Source organism: Cnephaeus nilssonii, assembly GCF_951640355.1.
Source record: "Cnephaeus nilssonii genome assembly, chromosome: 3".
Lineage (NCBI taxonomy): Eukaryota > Metazoa > Chordata > Mammalia > Chiroptera > Vespertilionidae > Cnephaeus > Cnephaeus nilssonii.
The window spans coordinates 96,348,130-96,367,740 of record NC_137074.1 but is presented as its reverse complement, the minus strand read 5'-3'; the positions used below and the strand labels follow the sequence as shown (position 1 = coordinate 96,367,740).

Below are 19,611 nucleotides of genomic sequence, written 5' to 3'. Positions count from 1 at the left end.
GCTCAGACTGAAAGGGGAGATTACTTGATCCAGACATAATTCTGCTAATGCCAGCTAAGACTACATTTATTCATTTGGCGACTACATCACTCAGTTGGCTCGGATAGGTGTTTTAATTGACTTCAAACACTGAAGTCGGCCTGTCCTCCACCACCCTCTCACATACTCACAAGAACTCCCTTTAAGTCCCAAGTCCTCAGCCTGTCCTTCCACAGCTAATTTTTAAAATCTAAAGTCAAGCACCAGACTTTTAAATTTGCTCCACTTGTTAGTGCTGGCCCATCATTTAAGTCTGCCAACATATATTGAACTCTGATTCTCTAATTCAGCACACTAGCTAGCTTTCTCATTTTTTATATTTGTAAATTTTATGAACTTATTTTCTTTTTAGTTCATACAGTGAAAGAAATACAAGTCCAATTACAAAGTGTAATGGTATAAAATAAAATAAAAATCTGAGTCTTGTATAATCATACATTGATTCATGGATTTAATCCTTGTTCAATCCTGTGGCGTAGGTATTTTTAGCCTCATTATATAGGAAAGGAAACTGAAGATCAGGACTAACTTGCACAGGGCCATGTAGCTGGTAGGTTAAAGAGCTGAGACTAAAAGTTCTTTGATTTCAAAGTTATATGCCTTTTTTGCGCTATGTCTAGTCCTCCTCTTGACATAGCTATTTGTGTACAAAGGTATGTTGATTAACATTTTAAAAAACATATTCAGATAAATATTAACTATATATGCACTTACAAATAAAGATAATGTATTACAAAATTATTTATATCGTTGTCAATCAAAACTCCACTTGGAGTCTGTTAGGTAGAGACCACTCACTGCACTGGGGTCAGAACTAGGAATTCACTGTACAGCTGCATAGTTTCTTCATGCTTTACAAATGCACATCTAACATTGACAACCCCAAAATGCCTTTAGGCAGCTCTGAGAATATGAAAGCTCCTGTTGAGGTGACTCATGATAGCAAATACAGGCATCTGGTTGTGCTGAATTCACACAGCAAGAGACAGACGTGGGCATGTTCTACAACTTGGTTTGCTTTCGCTGTGAATTCTGAAACAAAAAGTCCTTCCAAAAAGATTGTTTACATACTCACTGGCGAAGAGAAAGCATGCAGCATGCTGGCAGACCCTCTCCCAAACCAGGAAAAAAAGTAGTTGAAGTGTTTCAGTACTTTTGTGTACAGCTTGTTTCTATCACTACAAATAAGTTACATAGAGACATTATGATTCCTCTGTAAGTTGAGAAAAGAATTTTGCATTTCTAGCCACTATAATCTAAAAGTACCCTTCTTTATTAATATAAGAGCTACCATATTTTAATTGCAATGATAGTATGCTTCAAAAAAGGTACAGGATGATTTACATTCACCGCTTTTACTAATACATAAGTTTACTCTTATTAAAGTATTAAAATAATAAGGTGAGAGGGGGACTGGGAGATAATGTGAGCACTGAAAACTAAAAATAATTTCTATTCATAGGATACAATAAACAGCAGTGTGTCCTGAAAGCTGTGGTACATTTACACAATGGAATGCTACTTGACCATAAAAAGGAAGAAAATTTTACCCTTTGTGACTACATGGATGGACCTGAGAACATTTTGCTAAGTGAAATAAGCCAGTCAGAGAAAGACAAGTACCATATGACTTCACTCATATGTGGAATCTGATGAACAAACTGAACTGACAAGGAAAACAGAGGCAGAATCATAGAGAGCAAGCAGACAACTCTCAGGGGGCTGTAAAGGGATTGATCAAAAAAATTTTAAAACTAAAATAAAATTCATGGACATGGAGAGCAGTGTGGTGATTGGGGGTGTTGGTGGGGGTGCAGGTAGAAGGGGGCATAGAGGAGATAAATGGTGATGGAAAAAAATAAAGGGAAAAACAAACAAACAAATAAACAAAAAATCAGTCAAGCATATCTTCCAAATAGCTCTTAAATTTGCATGATTTGCAGAAAGGATCACTTGTAAAATTTACTCAATTTTAAATACAAGTATTATAAGATTAATATTTTATATTCACATATAACATTTTTTATTCAATTTTGTGAACCGAACACAATATTTTTATCTCATCAGATTTGTAATTTTATAAGATCAAAAACATTTCTGTTATGAATTTTATTTTGAAGTGCTTTGTCTAGAAAATAATAGTTTGCAGATATTGTGTTTGTGTGTTAAAATTTAATTGAGCAACTTGGACAACAGAACTATGTTAAATTCCGAGTCCTAGCATGTAGTACAAATGATGTACCTGTATTATCATAACATCTAAAGAAAAGTAGGTGTCACAGGTTGAGTAAATCAACATTTACCTTGTGTTTTCACTGGATCTGATATCTGGCTTGGATCACTAATTCCATATGCATTAGCTGCCCTCACAAGGAAAAGGTAAATTGCATTAGGTTTGAGTCCTTTAATGGCAAATGTTTCTGTTTTCACATTCTCTGCTACAGTCTGCCAACTGCTACCAGATGCATGGCTAAGGAGAGAGACATGAGTTAGAACTTACATATTTAGTGATAACTCACAAGAAAGGACAACTCAGAAACATCATTTTCACTCTACCTGAAGGCTTCTAGAATATAAGATGTTGGAGTTGCACCTGAATTCAAGTTTGGTTGCCATGACAACGTTACTGTATTTCTACTGACATCTATAACTTCAGGTTTGGAGGGGGCACTAGGGATTAAATTTGGGTCGGTGGGTCTTGGAGGCTGAACTGGAACTCCAAATTCTAACGAAGGGGGAAAAGACAAAAGATGTTTGCACATGTACAGATAAGTACATAAACAAATGTAGATCACCTATCCACCCACCCAGGCATCAGGATCTACTTTATCTATTTACCAATTAGTAAACAACTGCATCTGAAGCTTTATTTTAAGGTAAAATAGTATCTAATTTACCTTGGACTTCAATGTAAGCACTCCATGTTGCTTCACCACTGGGGGTGGTTGCGATGCAGGTGTACCGACCAGTGTCACCCAGCTGAGAAGACAGATGGAAAATAAATATTTGGAGCAATCAAGAGCTCAGTGGGCTGGAAAACCATTTATAGGGTTTGTATATGGCCCATGAATATGGATAACTGCATTAAAATTCACTAACCAAAAACTACCTCTTAATTGATTACATTTTTTTTGGAATATATTTTATTGATTTTTTATAGAGAGGAAGAGAGAGGGATAGAGAGTTAGAAACATCGATGATAGAGAGACATCGATCAGCTGCCTCTTGCACAACCCCTACTGGGGATGTGCCCGCAACCAAGGTACATGCCCTTGACCGGAATCGAACCTGGGACCCTTCAGTCCACGGGCTGACGCTCTATCCACTGAGCCAAACCGGTTTCGGCTGATTACATTTTTAATGAATGTGAAGGAAAATATTGCAGACATAATATATTTTATATAGTTATTCTGGTTATATAATAAAAATAATTGAGTTAATATTTTTTTATAGTATCAGTGACAATAAATAATTCAAAGGTTTAATCTTGATTACTAAATCATATCTTTACTAGAGGCCCCATCACAAAATTCATGCAAGAGTAAGCCTTCCTTCCCACGGCTGCCAGCACCAGTTTCCCTCTGGCACCCAGGACCTGGGCTTCCCTCACAGCCCCAGCTTCATCCAGAAGGTCGTCTGGAAGGACATCTGGAAGGATGTCCGGTCTAATTAGCATATTACGCTTTCAATATTATAGACTAGAAGCCTGATGCATGAAATTCGTGCAAGGGGCTCGGCTCTCACAGCCGCGGCAGCTTGCCTCGACCCTTGCAGCCCTGGCTTCGTCTGGAAGGTTGTCCGGAAGGACATCCGAAAGGTCATTTGGCTGTCCAGTCTAATTAGCATATTACTCTTTTATTATTATAGATATTTAGTAAGTCACATAATGAGGCTGATGAAGTTTAGTCAATTACTATTCTTATTTCATATTTTATAAGAGTTACAATTATATTGATATCTGAGATAGATATTTATGAAAAAAGGATGGATATAAAATGAGTTGTTCTTATTTACTCCTTTCCCACAGTTTAAAAACCTGTAATTTAAGTCAGTTTAATAAGTGTGAAGCCAAACCCTAGCTGGAATGAACACTCTCTCACACTTCTGAAGACTGACTGCTGGAATACAGCTCACATGTTCAACTTTAAATTCCTCAACAGCATGATGCACCCCACGCCTCTGCTTAATGTAATTACCCTATCTTCAGGTAATGTTTGATAAAGCAAGAATGTTCTCACCTTGCTCTGGCAATTACAATAACAAAGTCACAATATTTTTCACAAAGTACAACATATTCACTTTTGGAGCACATAAAATGAACTGTTAATGCAGATCTAAAACTCCAAAGAAGCCACCCACAGTAGGCAATAAAGCAACTGAAATTTATGTTTATTGCTGACTAGGCTAATCTTTCATATGCCTCATAAGCTTGTCTGAACTTGACCTAAAAATAAAAAGAAAAGTCAAAAAACAACACAGCCCTGAAAGAACAGGTATGGATGTGATGCCCTGGGAAAGTAAATCCTTAAATTGTTCCCACAAACCTGTGGGCTTTTCACCATTTAGCATTCTGATTTAAATGTACACTCAGTGTGTACATTGCTTTATTGTTTCTGTTTGCATATATAGCATTCTATAATTGCAAAATGCTGAACCAAATATTCACAATAGGAGAACTGTTCAAGTACGTTGCATGTAAAATGGTTCTGGAAAGTATCTTTGAAAAAATGCTTTATGGAATGAATGACTGCTTCATACCACTACTTAGAGAGTATTTTTCTCCCACAAATTCTCATTTATTTTCCTCAATAGGTCTCAAAAATATTTTTTTTCTCCTCCATCTAAAACCTTAAATTACTTGCCATGGGCTAAATTATGAGTCAAATCATCTTAAATATACACAGTGGAATGTCTGAAAGAATAAAGCCTCCAATTTAAAGTATATTAATACTGTTATTTGGCATTTCATTAATTCTAAAACTTGAGACTTCAACACTAGTTGCTGGAGGCAAAAACAAAGTGAAACAAAATGGGAAACCCAGGGTGTCATTTCAAGTTACCTTCGCATATCGGATCTGCAGAACTCCAGTCTCAAGCTGTTTAATTCGAGAATCTTGGGTTGAAACAAGAACCCCATCCTTTCTCCACAGAATTGTGGGCACTGGACTGCCTGTGGCCACACAGCTGAGCACTAAGGTACCGTCCACTGCTACCGTCTGATTCACAGGACCTTGTCGAATGACTGGGGGAGGTCGGTCCGCAATCACTGCCGGAAGAAACAACAGGAAATATATTTCTGCAACTGCCAGCAATTTTCTAATCATGGAAGCAACAGCAGTTGCTCTAGGCTTTGAAACAAGTAATTAAACAAGTAATTAAAATAGGAGACATGCATTATTCAGAATGCACTTGGATGATGCACTGATTCAGAATATTAAAATGAGATAAAATGTATTCCTTTCAAATGACCAACTTACTGAGTTTGCTCTATTGTGAAGGGTCCTACTTAAGAGTTCAGGGACTAACTAAGGACTGTAGGTAGTGAAGTAGATGTACAGTGATGAGAAGTGGAATGTTATACTTTTTAAACTTCAAAATATGTAAAAAATAAAGACAATAACAGAACAAACATTTACCCCAAAAAAGACTTATGAGAGAAATTTTCATAAATGAACCAAAGCCAACTTGATATTTGATAATTGTTTTGTGTCACATAGAAGAAATGATTGTATCATACCAGCATATTTGACAGTTTTGGATTCAAAAAGGTATTTGGATTTTCATAATTTATAAATCAATATGGTTGAGCTTCCTTCATCTTGGAATTCTTTCTATTAAAATAACATGTGGGTAAAAATTTCCCAATCCTAATGAAATCAGAGAAACTGGAAAACTTCCCAACTATATTGTTGGTAGGCTAATCCAAAAATATAACTCAAGCTGATGTCCTGTCCTAGGCAATATCAAATTTCCATATTGAGATTATAGGAATGGGAAAACACTTTTGCCAATTCTATTAGCTCAACAGTTTTAATATAGTATAGAAGGAAACAGTGGGGGCCATTTTTATAATATATAAATGAAATTATTATTATCATATCAAAAACCTAAAAACATTACCTGAGATAATAAAGAAATTAGTTTAGGGAAAGATCTAAAATACTGTAGTGGAACTGGAATAAACTTTGCAATAGAAAGATGTTCTCATCCCCTGACCTAGGCAATTTGGGTGAAATGACATAGATATTTTTAAATAAACAAAGAATTAAACATTGCTTAATAAAATTTGTCCTTATTAAGCTTTAAAATTCTAAATATTAGTTTAAAAACTGTAAAAGTTACAAATATACAGAAGACAATTTTACAATATTGCCTGATTAGCGGAAACTGGTTTCCAGAATAACTAAATTTTGGATGCAACGATTTGTAAAGCTGGATGTGTCATGTTCCAAGTTTTCTGAAGCAAAGATTTTCACAAGCTGGGGTCATACTTCAATTTGTTCCTCATTTATCATGCAATGATTATTAGTTTTGTGCATTCAAACTGAGAAAAACAAGAAATCAAAGGAGTGAAGCCAGCAACTGTGGATTTTTACTCCATCCTTCCAATTCCCTTTCATCGTTGGTTACTGGTGTGGAATTTGTTAGTGCCAGTGGTGGTGGATTAGAAGGCTGGAGTTTAAAACTTGGCAGGAATGTTTCAGATATTCCACGGATGAAAAATATAAGCCAATAATTCCTTTGATTAGAATTATTTAATCTTTTCTACTTTATCTGTTGAGATTGGCTAAAGTCAAATCAGAGGCCCCTCCTGATAAGTATGAAGAAAGAATGAACGTGTTTTATTGCATTTGGATTTTTATAAGACTCTGCCAAATATGTTCTATTGATTATAAGAATAAGTGAATATTATTTCCAGGAATTAATTAAATTTGTAACAGAGCACTTCTTTATAACTGATTAGAATTAATCAGTTTCGGAGTGGTTTATGTTTGGTAGTCTTCTTAAATTTAGAAACAATCCAATGATTAAGTCAATATTCCATATCTTTGTAGTTCTTTGATATTTGCATATTTAGCATCCATATCTCCTTACCCCATCCCAATACAGTTTAGTGATGCTATTTCTGTGTCATTTATTTTTTTCCCGGTTTGCATTGGGCAGTTTACAAAAATAAAGGGAGAAAAGAGGAGTAGGGTCCATTATCAGTTCTACCATCTGTCATATGCTTTTGTGCAAGTTCCTTAAATCCTCAAAGCCTCCGTTTTTTATGTTTTGTTTTTAATCTGTAAATATAATAATAATTGGGAATAATAATACTTGTTCTAACCATCTCAGAGGATAGCTATGAAGATTTAAATGGAATAGTAGATGTGAAAGTGCTTTGCTAATTGCAGAAACTGTCACATTACCACTGAAATTTTCTGTAAAAAAAGAATATGCAAATCAGAGCTAAATGCATTCAATAAAGCAATTTCACACTTTTGATAGAAAAAAAATTGAAACATTTTGGTGTTGTCACAGATTAGAATAAAATACTGATGAAATATTTAAATTTACTAAAAAAAAAAAGAGGGCAGTCCATTTATGAGTCAAAACTAACCTTAGGATTCATGAGATACTAGTAAACCTCAAATTAAGGTTCTCATATTTTACATTAAGATTATTAGAATGAATTATCAGGCTGATACAATAGAAAGTTTAAAAGAACAGAAATAACTTTTAACAAAGTGAGGAAGTGCATAGACTTTGGAGTAAGAAGATGAAGCTCTGTAACAATGAAAAAATGCCTTATCTCTGCCATCCAATACAGAAGCAAGAGTTCAAATGGCTACTGAGCACCTGAGTATAGCTAGTGTGGCTGAAGACCTGGGTGTGTAATTTTATTTCATTTTAAGCAATTTAAATTCCAATTTAAACAGCCTCACATGGCAAGTGGCTACCACTTGGACAGTGCAAAATGTTGTGTTAAGTCTCAGTTCTGTTGCTTGTTATCTGTATGATGTGGGCATACTTTTTCTCAGCCTCCTTTTCCTCATCTGTAAAATGAGATGGTTTCACATTTGAACCTGTTGATATGTGAGAAGTCCTTAGCCTTGTGCACAGCACAAAGGAAGCACTGAATAACTGCAACTTTTTGTTATCAGTAGAGTGGTAACAGTGTTGGCATAAGCAGTGTGACAGGTGGTGTAACCCCGTCACAGCAGAGTTTATAGAAGTTTACCTATCTTTTCCCCACATTCAATGAAAGATTTTAAGACCCTAAAAAATGAGGGCATATCACTGGGTTAGTTTTTCTCACCTCAAAAATAATGATCTTGAAGACAATGTCAATACATATAAATATATCTATAAAATATTTTAAGTGGATAATAATACAAAATACCAAGCAAACACTGACTCGTTTAAATATGAAAAGTTCACATTTATACACTAAAAAATATCAGATATAGTATGTTACAATTGCTCAGTTTACAAACATATCTCACAAATCCATAAATTAGGCTGTAAAAAATTATGCCATTTAGGAATTGGGGAACTGAAACTTTCAAAGTTCAAGTGATTTGTCCAAATTAAATATTAATTGGCAAATCTCACTTTTTAAAATTAAAGTTAACCCACTTTCCCCTGTATATTAATAACTTTTGAGTGCTAAATGCAAAAGATTTTAAATTACTTACATAATTTAATACCTACTATATTTTCTTATATTCTAGTAATAAAGAGAAGAAATAATTTAATTAAATTGGTGATATGAATTTCTCTCTTCCTGAGTCAAATGCTACTTGTAGTAGGTCACAAGTACAGAGAAAGCAACATTACAAGGGCAGTGGCTACTCCATTTTCTGTGCCTTATGTTTTACTCTGCTGTTGCCTTTGTGTTTTGCAAACAGTAAATAAAGACATTAAAAAAGCTAAAGTTAAATAGTATTCAGAAATTATTCTGTCTACTAGCCTATGCTCTTGACTTGACTTGGTAAAATATAAATACTGATATTGCCAGCACTCAAGGTAATTATAGCATACTTATGAAGAATGAGTCCATAGGTTTGTACAGAATCAATGAACTCCAAAATAAAGAAAACAAAACTAAAAATACAATATTACTATGGCAAACACAAAATCACCTTATATCTTTCCAGGGATTGTAAGGTGAAACAGGGGTGGTAGGAGTGAATTCTTACTAGGGATAAATCACAAATCCACAAAATTAGAGTTTTGTTTTTGCCTTAGTTTAGCAAAAGTTGCTATCTCTGATCTATTTTCACTAATATAAGAATTCATGATAATGCCATGCCAGATGGCACATAGGAAGCTTTGCTTTCAAATTATTAATTATGAGACTAATGAAAGATACTTAAAGCTATATTACCATAGTTGTTGTGTGTTTTTTTGGCCTTTTTTCATGTATACCTGTATTTGCAAGTTGCTTTATAGAGTTGAAATTATAAATGTATGTGCAATTATATATTCTATTTTTTCCTGTATATTGAGTATATTGATCTTTGCCAAATTCATTGCATGGTTTTCACAATCATTATTTAATATCTGTACTTAATGTAAGAAATTAAAAAAAAAACTTTTTAGGTTATTCTAACTTATTTGAGCCAACACATCTATATACATAAAAAGGGAGTGACCGTGACGACTGAAACAACTGGTTGACCAAACAGCAGGCTGCATGGGGCAACCAGGCCGGCAGGGCGGGCAGTTAGCGTTTACCCGGCCAGCGGGCGAGGGGCGGGGGGAAGTTGGGAGTGACCAGGCTGGCAGGGGGAGCAGTGAGGGGCAACCAGGCCAGTGGGAGGGGCAGTTGGAGGTGACCAGGCCGGCAGGGGGGGCAGGCAGGGGCAACCAGGCCAGCGAGGGGTAGGGGGGCAGTTAGGAGCAACCAGGCAGGCAGGCAGGTGAGCAATTAGGAGTCAGCGGTCCAGGACTGTGAGAGGGATTGGGCCTAAACCAGCAGTCAGACATCCCCTGAGGGGTCCCGGATTGGAGAGAATGAGTCTGAGCTGAGGGGATCCCCCACCTGTGTACGAATTTCGTGCACCAGGCTTCTAGTCTATATATATAAAAGGCTAATGTGCTAAGTGTTCGACTGGTTGCTATGACACACACTGACCACCAGGAGGCAGGCACTCAATGCAGGAGCTACCGAGCTGCAGTGATGTGGCAGCAGCGTTTCTCAGGTGACGCACCCCAAAACCAGAGAGGAGGGAGCCCGATTCCTCACGGGGCTACGCAATTCCACCTTTGGCCATGGGTTATGTTGTTGCTGGGGCATTATTTGCCCCAAATCTGGTTTAGTGCACACTTGCGTTTACGATCCACACCCTGTATGACAGCAACTTTGCAGAGTGCCATCTTGCACTCTGGGACCCCGCAGGGGATTTTGGAGATCCAGTTTGGCCCGATCCCCACAGGCCAGGTCAAGGGACCCCATCTTCCGGAGGGACCCTGTTCACTCCGCAGAAGCCTGGGAGGGACCACCGGAGGTTGGCTTCCGGGTGTGTCTAGCCCATCTCTCGCAGTCCTGCCCTGCCGGCCACTTTCTAATTAATTTCCTTTCAATGTGCAATCTGTGCACTGGGTCAATAGTATATTATATGTATCATAGACAGTGGTAGGGGTTCAGACTTTTAAATGACACAATCCTAATTTTGAATCTGACTTAACCAATAGCTAGGTGTTTATTTCTTTCTTCTTTGCTTCTTCCATTCATGCAAAAAATATCTACTCAAAATCTATCATGTGTCATACTTTGGAGGTCACGGGAATATATTTAACTTAATTATGTAAACATGGGCCCTGCTCTCAAGGAACTTAGTGTCTCATGAAGATTACAGGAAAATAAACAGGGAAAGTACAGAATGTGGTGATAGATGGTAGGTAGGTAGATAGATAGATAGATAGATAGATAGATAGATAGATAGATGATAGCAGCGGTGAGGGCATCATACCCATACTTGAGGAGTTAAGGAATGCTTTTTGAAGGAATTGAAATTTCAAGTCAGTAGAAACAGCATGCACATAAGTGTTAAAACAAAGAAAAAACACAGCAAACACAATAAAACTGGGGCATGTGAGCAACACAGTATCTACAGATAAGCTTGTAAAGGTGAGATTATGAATTGTAAAGCATATTAAGGAATATAAACTTTATCCTGAGTGTACTGGAAAACAAAGTAATAAAATTAAGGTATTAAAATTATTTCAGAATCTTTTTTAATTTCAGAATATTTATAAAATCCTAACTACTTATGGATAAAATAGTAAATACTTTTCCCTTGAAGTTAGGATTAAAAGAATATATCTACTATCACCAATTCTACTAATTATATTGGTGGTCACACACCATGCCCAACAAGTAAAAGAAATAAAAGGTATAAAATATATAAATATTAGAAAGAAGTAAAATTGATTTTCTTGATAGTTGACACATTTTGCTCATAGACATTTCAAAATAATCTACCTATAAACAATTAGAAATAATGAGTGGATTTAGTAAAGTTGCTGGATACAGACTTAATATACAAAGTCAACTGTACATCTTACTTTAAACAATAGCATAATGAAATTTAATATCTATATCTGCAATCACATAAAAAGTCATAAAACATCATAGGTATAAATCTGCCAAAATATGTGCAAGATGTCCATCTTAAAATATAAAACATTGTTGAGAGATTTAAAGATCTATATAAATTAAATACACCATTTCCCTAATTTAAAAGACTCAGATTATTAAAATGTTAATTTACTTTAAGTTGTTCCATAATTTAAGTGGAATGAAAATTATTTAAAACTCAGATTTCTTTGTTTGTTTAGGATATGTGTGTGTATATGGAGAGAAAATCAAAAGTTGGTTTTAAAGCTTATGGGAAAATGCAAAGGACCTCTAATAGCCAACCCAAAACAAGAAAATAAAGTTGGAAACTTACACTACCAGTTTGTAAAACATACTATAAAGCTACATTTATTAAGACCATATATACTGGCATAAAGTGATCAACGGAACAGAATAGAGAGAACAGAAGTAGGCCACAAATTGATGTTCATTTGAATTATGATTAAGAACCCACTGTGATTCAGTGTGGAAAGGACAGTCTTTTCAAAAAATGATATTGGAACAGTTAATATCTATATAGGGGAAATGAATTTTTCCCTTATTTTATACTATACACACAAATTAATTTAAGATGGATTAAATATTAAATTTCGAAAGTACAGAGAATAAAGCATCCAGAAAAAAGACTTAGGAGAACATTCTCATGGACTCAAGGTAGGACAGGAAAGTAAAAGCACCAAGTATAAAATAAAAAATAATATATTGGTCCTTATTAAAATTTGTTACTTAAGCCCTGAAATCATCATTAAAAGAATTAATAGACAGAAATATTTATAATACATATACTATGAGAAAGAGTAAAAGTAGAGAAATGACTACATGAATCCAGCAAAGGCAAACCAAGAGAATTGAGTTCACATGTCCACCAATAGAATTGCACAGGTATTGTTAGCTTTATTAATAAAAGCCCTAAACTGAAAACAACCCATCAATAGAAGAATACAGAAATAAATTCTGAGCTATATATACAATGGAATACTACACACCAACAAAAGTACATATGTACATCCTATATAATAAAAGCGTAATATGCAAATCGACCAAACAGCAGAACAACCTGTTGGTGGGGGGTGGGGCCAGCAAGCAGGTGGCACCAGGCCAGCATGCCAGTGGGCAGAAGGGAGGGGACGGCGATCGGGAGGCAGCGGTGACCAACGGTGGCAATGGGGCGATTGGGGGAGTGGGGGGGGCCGGGCTTGTCAGCCATCCCCTGATTGCCCGCCCGGTCACCTCCCGCAGAGGGAGGCCACCGGCGAAGGCGGCAGTGGCAGAGGGCGGGGCCGGCCAGCGCCGTCCCCTGATCAGCCTGCCCGGTTGCCTCCTGCAGAGGGAGGCCAGCCTGCGGGAGTGGGCCTAAGCCATCAGTTGGACATCCCCTGAGGGCTCCTGGACTAAGAGAGGGTGCAGGCTGGACTGAGGGACTCCCCCCCCTGCCCCGAGTGCACGAATTTTCATGCACCGGGCCTCTAGTATACATATATTTTTATATACTTACTTGCATACTTTTTTTTTTTCAAGTTATTACTATTACTAGAGGGGTGGGGCCAGCTGGGGGGAGAGGCTGTGGGCAGTTGGCAGGATGGCCCCGCCCCCGGTTGAATTCCTGGTGGAATTCCAGGTCAAGGGGACAATTTGCATATTAGCTTTTTATTATATAGGAGGATTATCCACCTAATGGTTTGGAGATTATCACCATCACTGTGTCATTATAATGTATTTGCCATTAATTGATCATGTTTAGGGAAGTTAATAAACAGGAGAAAAATCACATCATTTAAGAAAAAATGTTCATTATCATGAGTTGTGAGTTCAATTTTACAGTAATTCACTTATCTCCTTAACTTGGAGGAAAGAGAAAGGATGGATTAAGAGAGATTTTAAAAATTATATATTTTTTTCCAAAACTTGGCAACATTCCTATGTATAGCTATTCAGTACAATTTTTTCTTTGCATAACTGCCATGCTTTTATGAATCTGACAGTGCTAGAAATTTATATTAAGGATAATTTTAGACTTAATCATTGTATTAATATCCTCTTTAGCTTTACACCAACATTGCTGTAAGGATACAAAGTTGAAAATAAATACTTTTACTGGCATTCCCATTAGACCCTAAGCGAAACTTGGACATTTTGAAATAAATGCTCTACTTTACCATCGGTAACTTCCAAATATGCTTTTGTGATGATACTTCCGGCAACATTTAAAGTCTGGCAGATATAATAACCAACATCAGATCGCTGGACATTAGTAACAGTGAGGTCACCAGTCTGGGAGACTGAAAAACGGCTGGATGACTGTGGTGGCTGATATGAAAACAGTAGATTCTAGAACCCATAATTTGGGGCGGGGGGGAGAATAACCATAGGTTAATTGCTGTGTTCCAATAATTTGCATATATATATATATATATATATATATATATATATATATATTTATTTATTTATAAATAGATATATAAACACACACAAACATACAAACCACACACACACACACACACACATATATATATATATATATATACACAAGTAAGCTAAATATACTTTTATCGCATGCTCACAAATATAGATGTGCACATCCATAAACACACAAATACACGAAGTTTAATGATCTAATCTTGAAAAGGATTATTAAAAATTCTAAATATTGATATATTCTTTTATAATTATTAGTTTCCAACAATACTAGATATAAGAGGATATTAGGTATCATTAGGGTTAAAAGTTTTACATATTCAACCAAGGCAGAGTCAAAAGCTATTTCATATTTATATGACTATTAGGATTATAAACACAGTTTTTTATTATATAAACAAAATGAAAATTTAAGCATATTCTGACAAGTAAAGTTCAAGAACATCATGTTAGCAACATAACAAATATCTCTGCTAGCCTTCCATTATAAAAGTTCAGTAGCCTCTATAAAATTGTTAATAATTTCTTATTTATCTTGCTAAAAGGTGACCACACAATGAATGTAAGAATTCATAATGGCACTTTATTTCTGCAAAGTTATTATAAACACAAAATAGAGACAAAATGTGATGTTATTTTTGTGGTACAAATTTCTACTATGAGTTGAAACGTAATGTTTGTCAGAGGGAGTGTCTATTTTATGCAAAATAAGATATCATGTTATTGTTTCTTTCATGAAATAAAATATATCAACATTTCTTCTAACAAAAGAAAGTTACTCCTTTTTCAAAGTTTAGTTGCCTTTTAATATATATCAATTCATAGAGACTTAACTACTACTCCATAATATATCTCTAATAAAATATTTCTTAAAAGTAAGTTATATTGCCCTGGCTGGTGTGGCTCAGTTGGTTGAGTGTCATCCCATACACAAAAGGGCTGTTGGTTTGATTCCCAGTCAGGGCACATGCCTGAGTTGCAGGTTCAGTCCCCAGTAGGGGGAATATGTGAGGCAGCCAATTAATGTTTCACTCCTGCATTATTGTTTCTCTTTCTCCCTCCCTCCCCCTTCCTCTCTCAAAAAAATCAATAAAAAAAGTAAATTGTATCATTAAACCAAACAAAACCAAATTAAAATTATCTTGAAATTTGATGTAAAGTTTAAATATCTTAAGGAATAATTTATTTACATAATTAAATGAATCGCTTAAATGTTACTTTATTAAGAACTTCTAGTAGAAGTTCTAGAAGGAACTAGTAGATTTATTAGTATTGCTACACAAATTTTCTTATATAATATACTTCCAGTTCTTCCTGTTGTACTAAAATATTTTGTTTTTTCTTGTCTGTCAGCAAATTTAGTCTTTTGAGGCCTAATGGAATGTGTTAGAATCAACCAAGTTACTAGAACTGAATGATGTCCTACTTACCATAATCAAGTTAATATTTGCTTACCAAAGGACAAACAATGGTAAACTTGATGTTACTGCCTACAGAAGATGACTGAGTACAGTGAGGAAACTACTTATATGTTATTTAGCACAGTATAAGCAAGACCATGAAACAACTCACCCATGAGTGATTTAAGCAAAAAATGAAAGAGGTTAGAAATATATATATGCATTAAAAATGAATGAGAACCCTTTTTTTTTACAAGTATCAGAAACAAAAGGGAAAAATGTCCCTTTATTGAAGAAGGCAAGTTATTAAGAGATAAGAATAAAAGAGTTACACTTATTGAACTAAATAATTGTCATCGCTGTTTTAAATGTGTATAAATATTTAACATGTAATTATAGATATTGCATAACAGAAATTATAACTAATTATGTTGAGAAGAACATTGTTTAATGTTGCTGAATTGTAAATAAAAGTACATTTTATATAATAAAACAATTACTATTCAATATACTACCCTGTGTATCAGGCAGGAAAATGGCTTTGAGAATTAAAACAATGAAGAAAATTTTGTCTTCTCTCTCAATGCAAAAATTCCTATGACACTAATATTTCACAATTTCTTTAAGTGACAGCTATATGACTAAATAATGTTATACATACATATATATATATACACATACACACACACACACACATACATATTTATACATATATATGCCTGGCACCTATTTTTGCTGATTGAAGTAACAGACCAAACCCATACCTGACTCCCCTCTCTCCTCCAAAAAATAGCTGGTTGAGGATTTCCGGTTGCTTCACACTGAAAAGTTACAGTTCGCCCCAAGGCCACAACCTGGTCCCGGGGCTTCACAACGAAATGCGGAGGTTCTAAAGGAGATGAAACAAATTACACTGAATTAAAAGCATGTAGTTATTGTCTTAATTGAGAAATCTGCTGATATCCCAACTGCTGTCATTATCTTACACAACTTGTTAAGTACTGTAGTCCGTAATGTGCAAATTTCCATCCTTAATTCAATTGATGCTTAATTGTAGTATATTTATAGAATGCAATAGAGTTGTTTTGTGAAGAGGTGTTGGTGTTGGTGTGTGTGTGTGTGTGTGTGTGTGTGTGTGTGTGTGTGTGTTTTATTACCTGACCTTCTAAGGTTAACCTTCATATTAAAAAGAGTTCTTGAGCTACAGTTTGACCCCTTACATTCATTCTAAGTAATCCTGAAATTTGATTGAATAACTATCTTTTCTCATTTAGAGCTGCTTAAAGGTGAATGGACTGTAATTATACACACAAGAACCTCCTGATGTAGGCAGGTCCTAAGATTACTTTAACTCAAAAGCTCCTGAAATGCTACCATGCAAATTATGACCCTTTAAAGTCCTTAGTCCAAATACTTGAATAGAAATGCATTTAAAGCAATAGTAGAGTCCAATTCCTCCTTCATTTACATAGGCAAGGGCATGTTCAAACAGAATATATATGGAAATGAGGGCAAATTTGAAACATCTGCTCATCTTGACACTATAAATACTGCCAGCTTTGTCCAAACTGTTTGATTTATACAGACTTAAATGGCCACTTCATCCAGCAGTAAATAGACTGTCAGAAAATTGTCTCAGTTACATCGAGACCAATGGCAGCTGAAAACATTAGGTGTGCTGATGGAGTCACTCCTGCGGGGGTGGGGGGAATGCTTGTTTGGACTGTGCTCTATGCTTGGAAAAATGTGCACTGAATGTAAGTCTTTCTACCTTCTGTTTACACTTTTCACATTCATTTCTTATCAACTGTCTGAAACACCTAATTATTCTCCTCTCCTCTCAGTTCAAATTGAAGGGAATGTTTCAAGCCAGGCATTTAACAGTTTATATAGGGTTGGGTTCTTCTAATCCACTTTTTAAGACTGTTTCATTGTTTCTAACATTTTCCTTAGAAGTTCTTTTAGTTACTTACGTCAGTCACTTAGGTTACCTCTATAAAAATGATATTCAGATTATTTCTACAAATGCTTCCACTCTGCTCACAAGAACATTATTTGTTAATGAAGGTGAAGATTTGAAAGGGTATTTTTCTCTAGCTAAATATTTCTGGTTAATTAATCTAAGATACACACACACAAATGTTTATAATATATTCCATGCATAAATTTTATAAGTGTATATATATATATTAATTGATATAACTCTTCAGAAAAAAGGAATATGTAAAAGAACTAAGCTGAAGATAACATGATGGCAAAACTGAAGAAAGCAATTACATCTCCTAATTTCTTCTATACTCCCTTTTTATTTTTAATTGAGGTTTAGTAGAAATTATACCATTTGACTAGAAAATTATAGGACATGCGAAAAATCAGGTCAAATGCCTTCAAATGTTTTGTAACTTATAGGGAAGAAAATATGAAGTTAGAAGATATAGTTTAGGTTCAATTTGGTAATGCTCAAGTTCTAGCTTATAATTTTTTAAAACTCTGATTGTAATTGAATGGTTTACTCATGAATTTAACAAACACTATCATTATCTAGGTATAATAAGCATGGACATCATCGCTTGGGGATTTTCCTCCATACACATTCATACAGGAGCATTGGATTCCTTCATTAAGGGTTGGAGTGATTGATTGATGTAGATATCAGAGGAAAAACTGAAAGGACTGACTGGATAACAAGCTAAAGCCAGGAGAGACTTTTATTTGTTTCAATAAAAAACACCAAATGATTAATTAAGTGAATGGGAGAATATAACTTTCCAATATGCAAGGAATTTGGGTAGGGAAATATAAATATTTTAACCACTTAGACAAGTAAAAACTTCGGGTGGTCTTTTTCCTATTCTCAGAAGCATGTCTAATAATGTGTGCCAGAATCCACGTTTCTTTCATAAAATGCCAGCTCTCCTCCAACCTCAAAGACCTACTTGGGAACAAGGGATGAAAACCCTTATGCTAACTACATTTATCCTGCAGCAATCCTTCCACACAGGATATTCGACTGGAAATGAATTTACTACATTTTATAGGTATATTGTTGAGCCAACATCAACAGTGACATCAGCCACAAGATATGTCTTAGAAATAAAACAAAAAATGTACAGGGGTTGGCAAGAATAGGTTTACATTTAGTACATGAAAAAGTTTAATCATATTATTATTTATTAATTGTTGTATTATTTTCCATTCAACTGTAAACCTACTTTTGCCCACCCCTGTATGGTAAGCATCAGATGTAAATGTATCTATAAAAATAATTTAAGTGAATTAAGTACACCTATGAATCCATCTTAATCAGCTATCCATTTAGATTGAGAAGGCCATTCATAATATGCATCTACTTGATGTTTATAATAAAATGTTAAAATATTTTTCAAGGCTATAACATTTAAACTTGCTATAATTAAAAATAAATAATCATGGTACTAATGTTACATACGGTTAGTATTGAAAATTTAGAAAATTAGAGAAGCAAAGAAAAGAAGTAAAACAACCTATAATTCAACTATGCAAATTTGACCATATTGTATTCACATGCAATTCATTTTAATGACTATTTAATAATCCATATACAAATTTCCTTAAGTTATTTAACCAATCCATTAGTTTTTAATTTGGATTGTTTTAAATTTTCACTATTAAAAATAGTGGTGAGATTAACATCCTTCTCAATCATATTCAAAATTATTTAAACTCACACTTTCTCTGATAGGGCACTTTCCTCAAAAACCTCACAGACACCAAGCATTAACATCTCAGCCAAACTGAACTTGGAATCTCCTATTAATTAGCATTTTTATGTCAATTTCATTAAACACTTATTTTCATATTACCTTGTTGTTGAGATCCTATATTTTGCAGACTGTGTTCTATGCTTATCTTTTTTATTTCTAAGAACTATTTATAGACTAAGATGTTATCTACTTCTCAGATATGTTGTAGATATAGCTTCACATTTTGTTAAAAATCTTTTTAATCTGGTTAGATGTTATCGTTATTCCATCAATAATATTATATAATGCAGATTATATAATACATAATATATAAACATTCAACTCCATTCTCATCCTGTCTTTATTTTTTATGTTTAAGTTTTAATCATCTATATTTTTGTATATA

At 34.8% G+C, this 19,611-nt stretch overlaps 1 protein-coding gene across 1 annotated transcript in view; it reads right to left on the bottom strand.

Annotated features, from left to right (window-relative positions):
• The window catches only part of ROBO1 (roundabout guidance receptor 1), a 1,264,035-nt gene that overhangs the window by 73,583 nt on the left and 1,170,841 nt on the right, over positions 1-19,611 (bottom strand). The window contains exons 9-14 of the mRNA XM_079766678.1: positions 16,248-16,372; positions 13,825-13,996; positions 5,100-5,305; positions 2,937-3,018; positions 2,596-2,764; positions 2,343-2,509 (exon numbers count right to left, since the gene is read on the bottom strand). Of these exons, the coding sequence (XP_079622804.1) occupies positions 2,343-2,509; positions 2,596-2,764; positions 2,937-3,018; positions 5,100-5,305; positions 13,825-13,996; positions 16,248-16,372 (921 nt within the window). The remainder of the gene's footprint in view (positions 1-2,342; positions 2,510-2,595; positions 2,765-2,936; positions 3,019-5,099; positions 5,306-13,824; positions 13,997-16,247; positions 16,373-19,611) is intronic.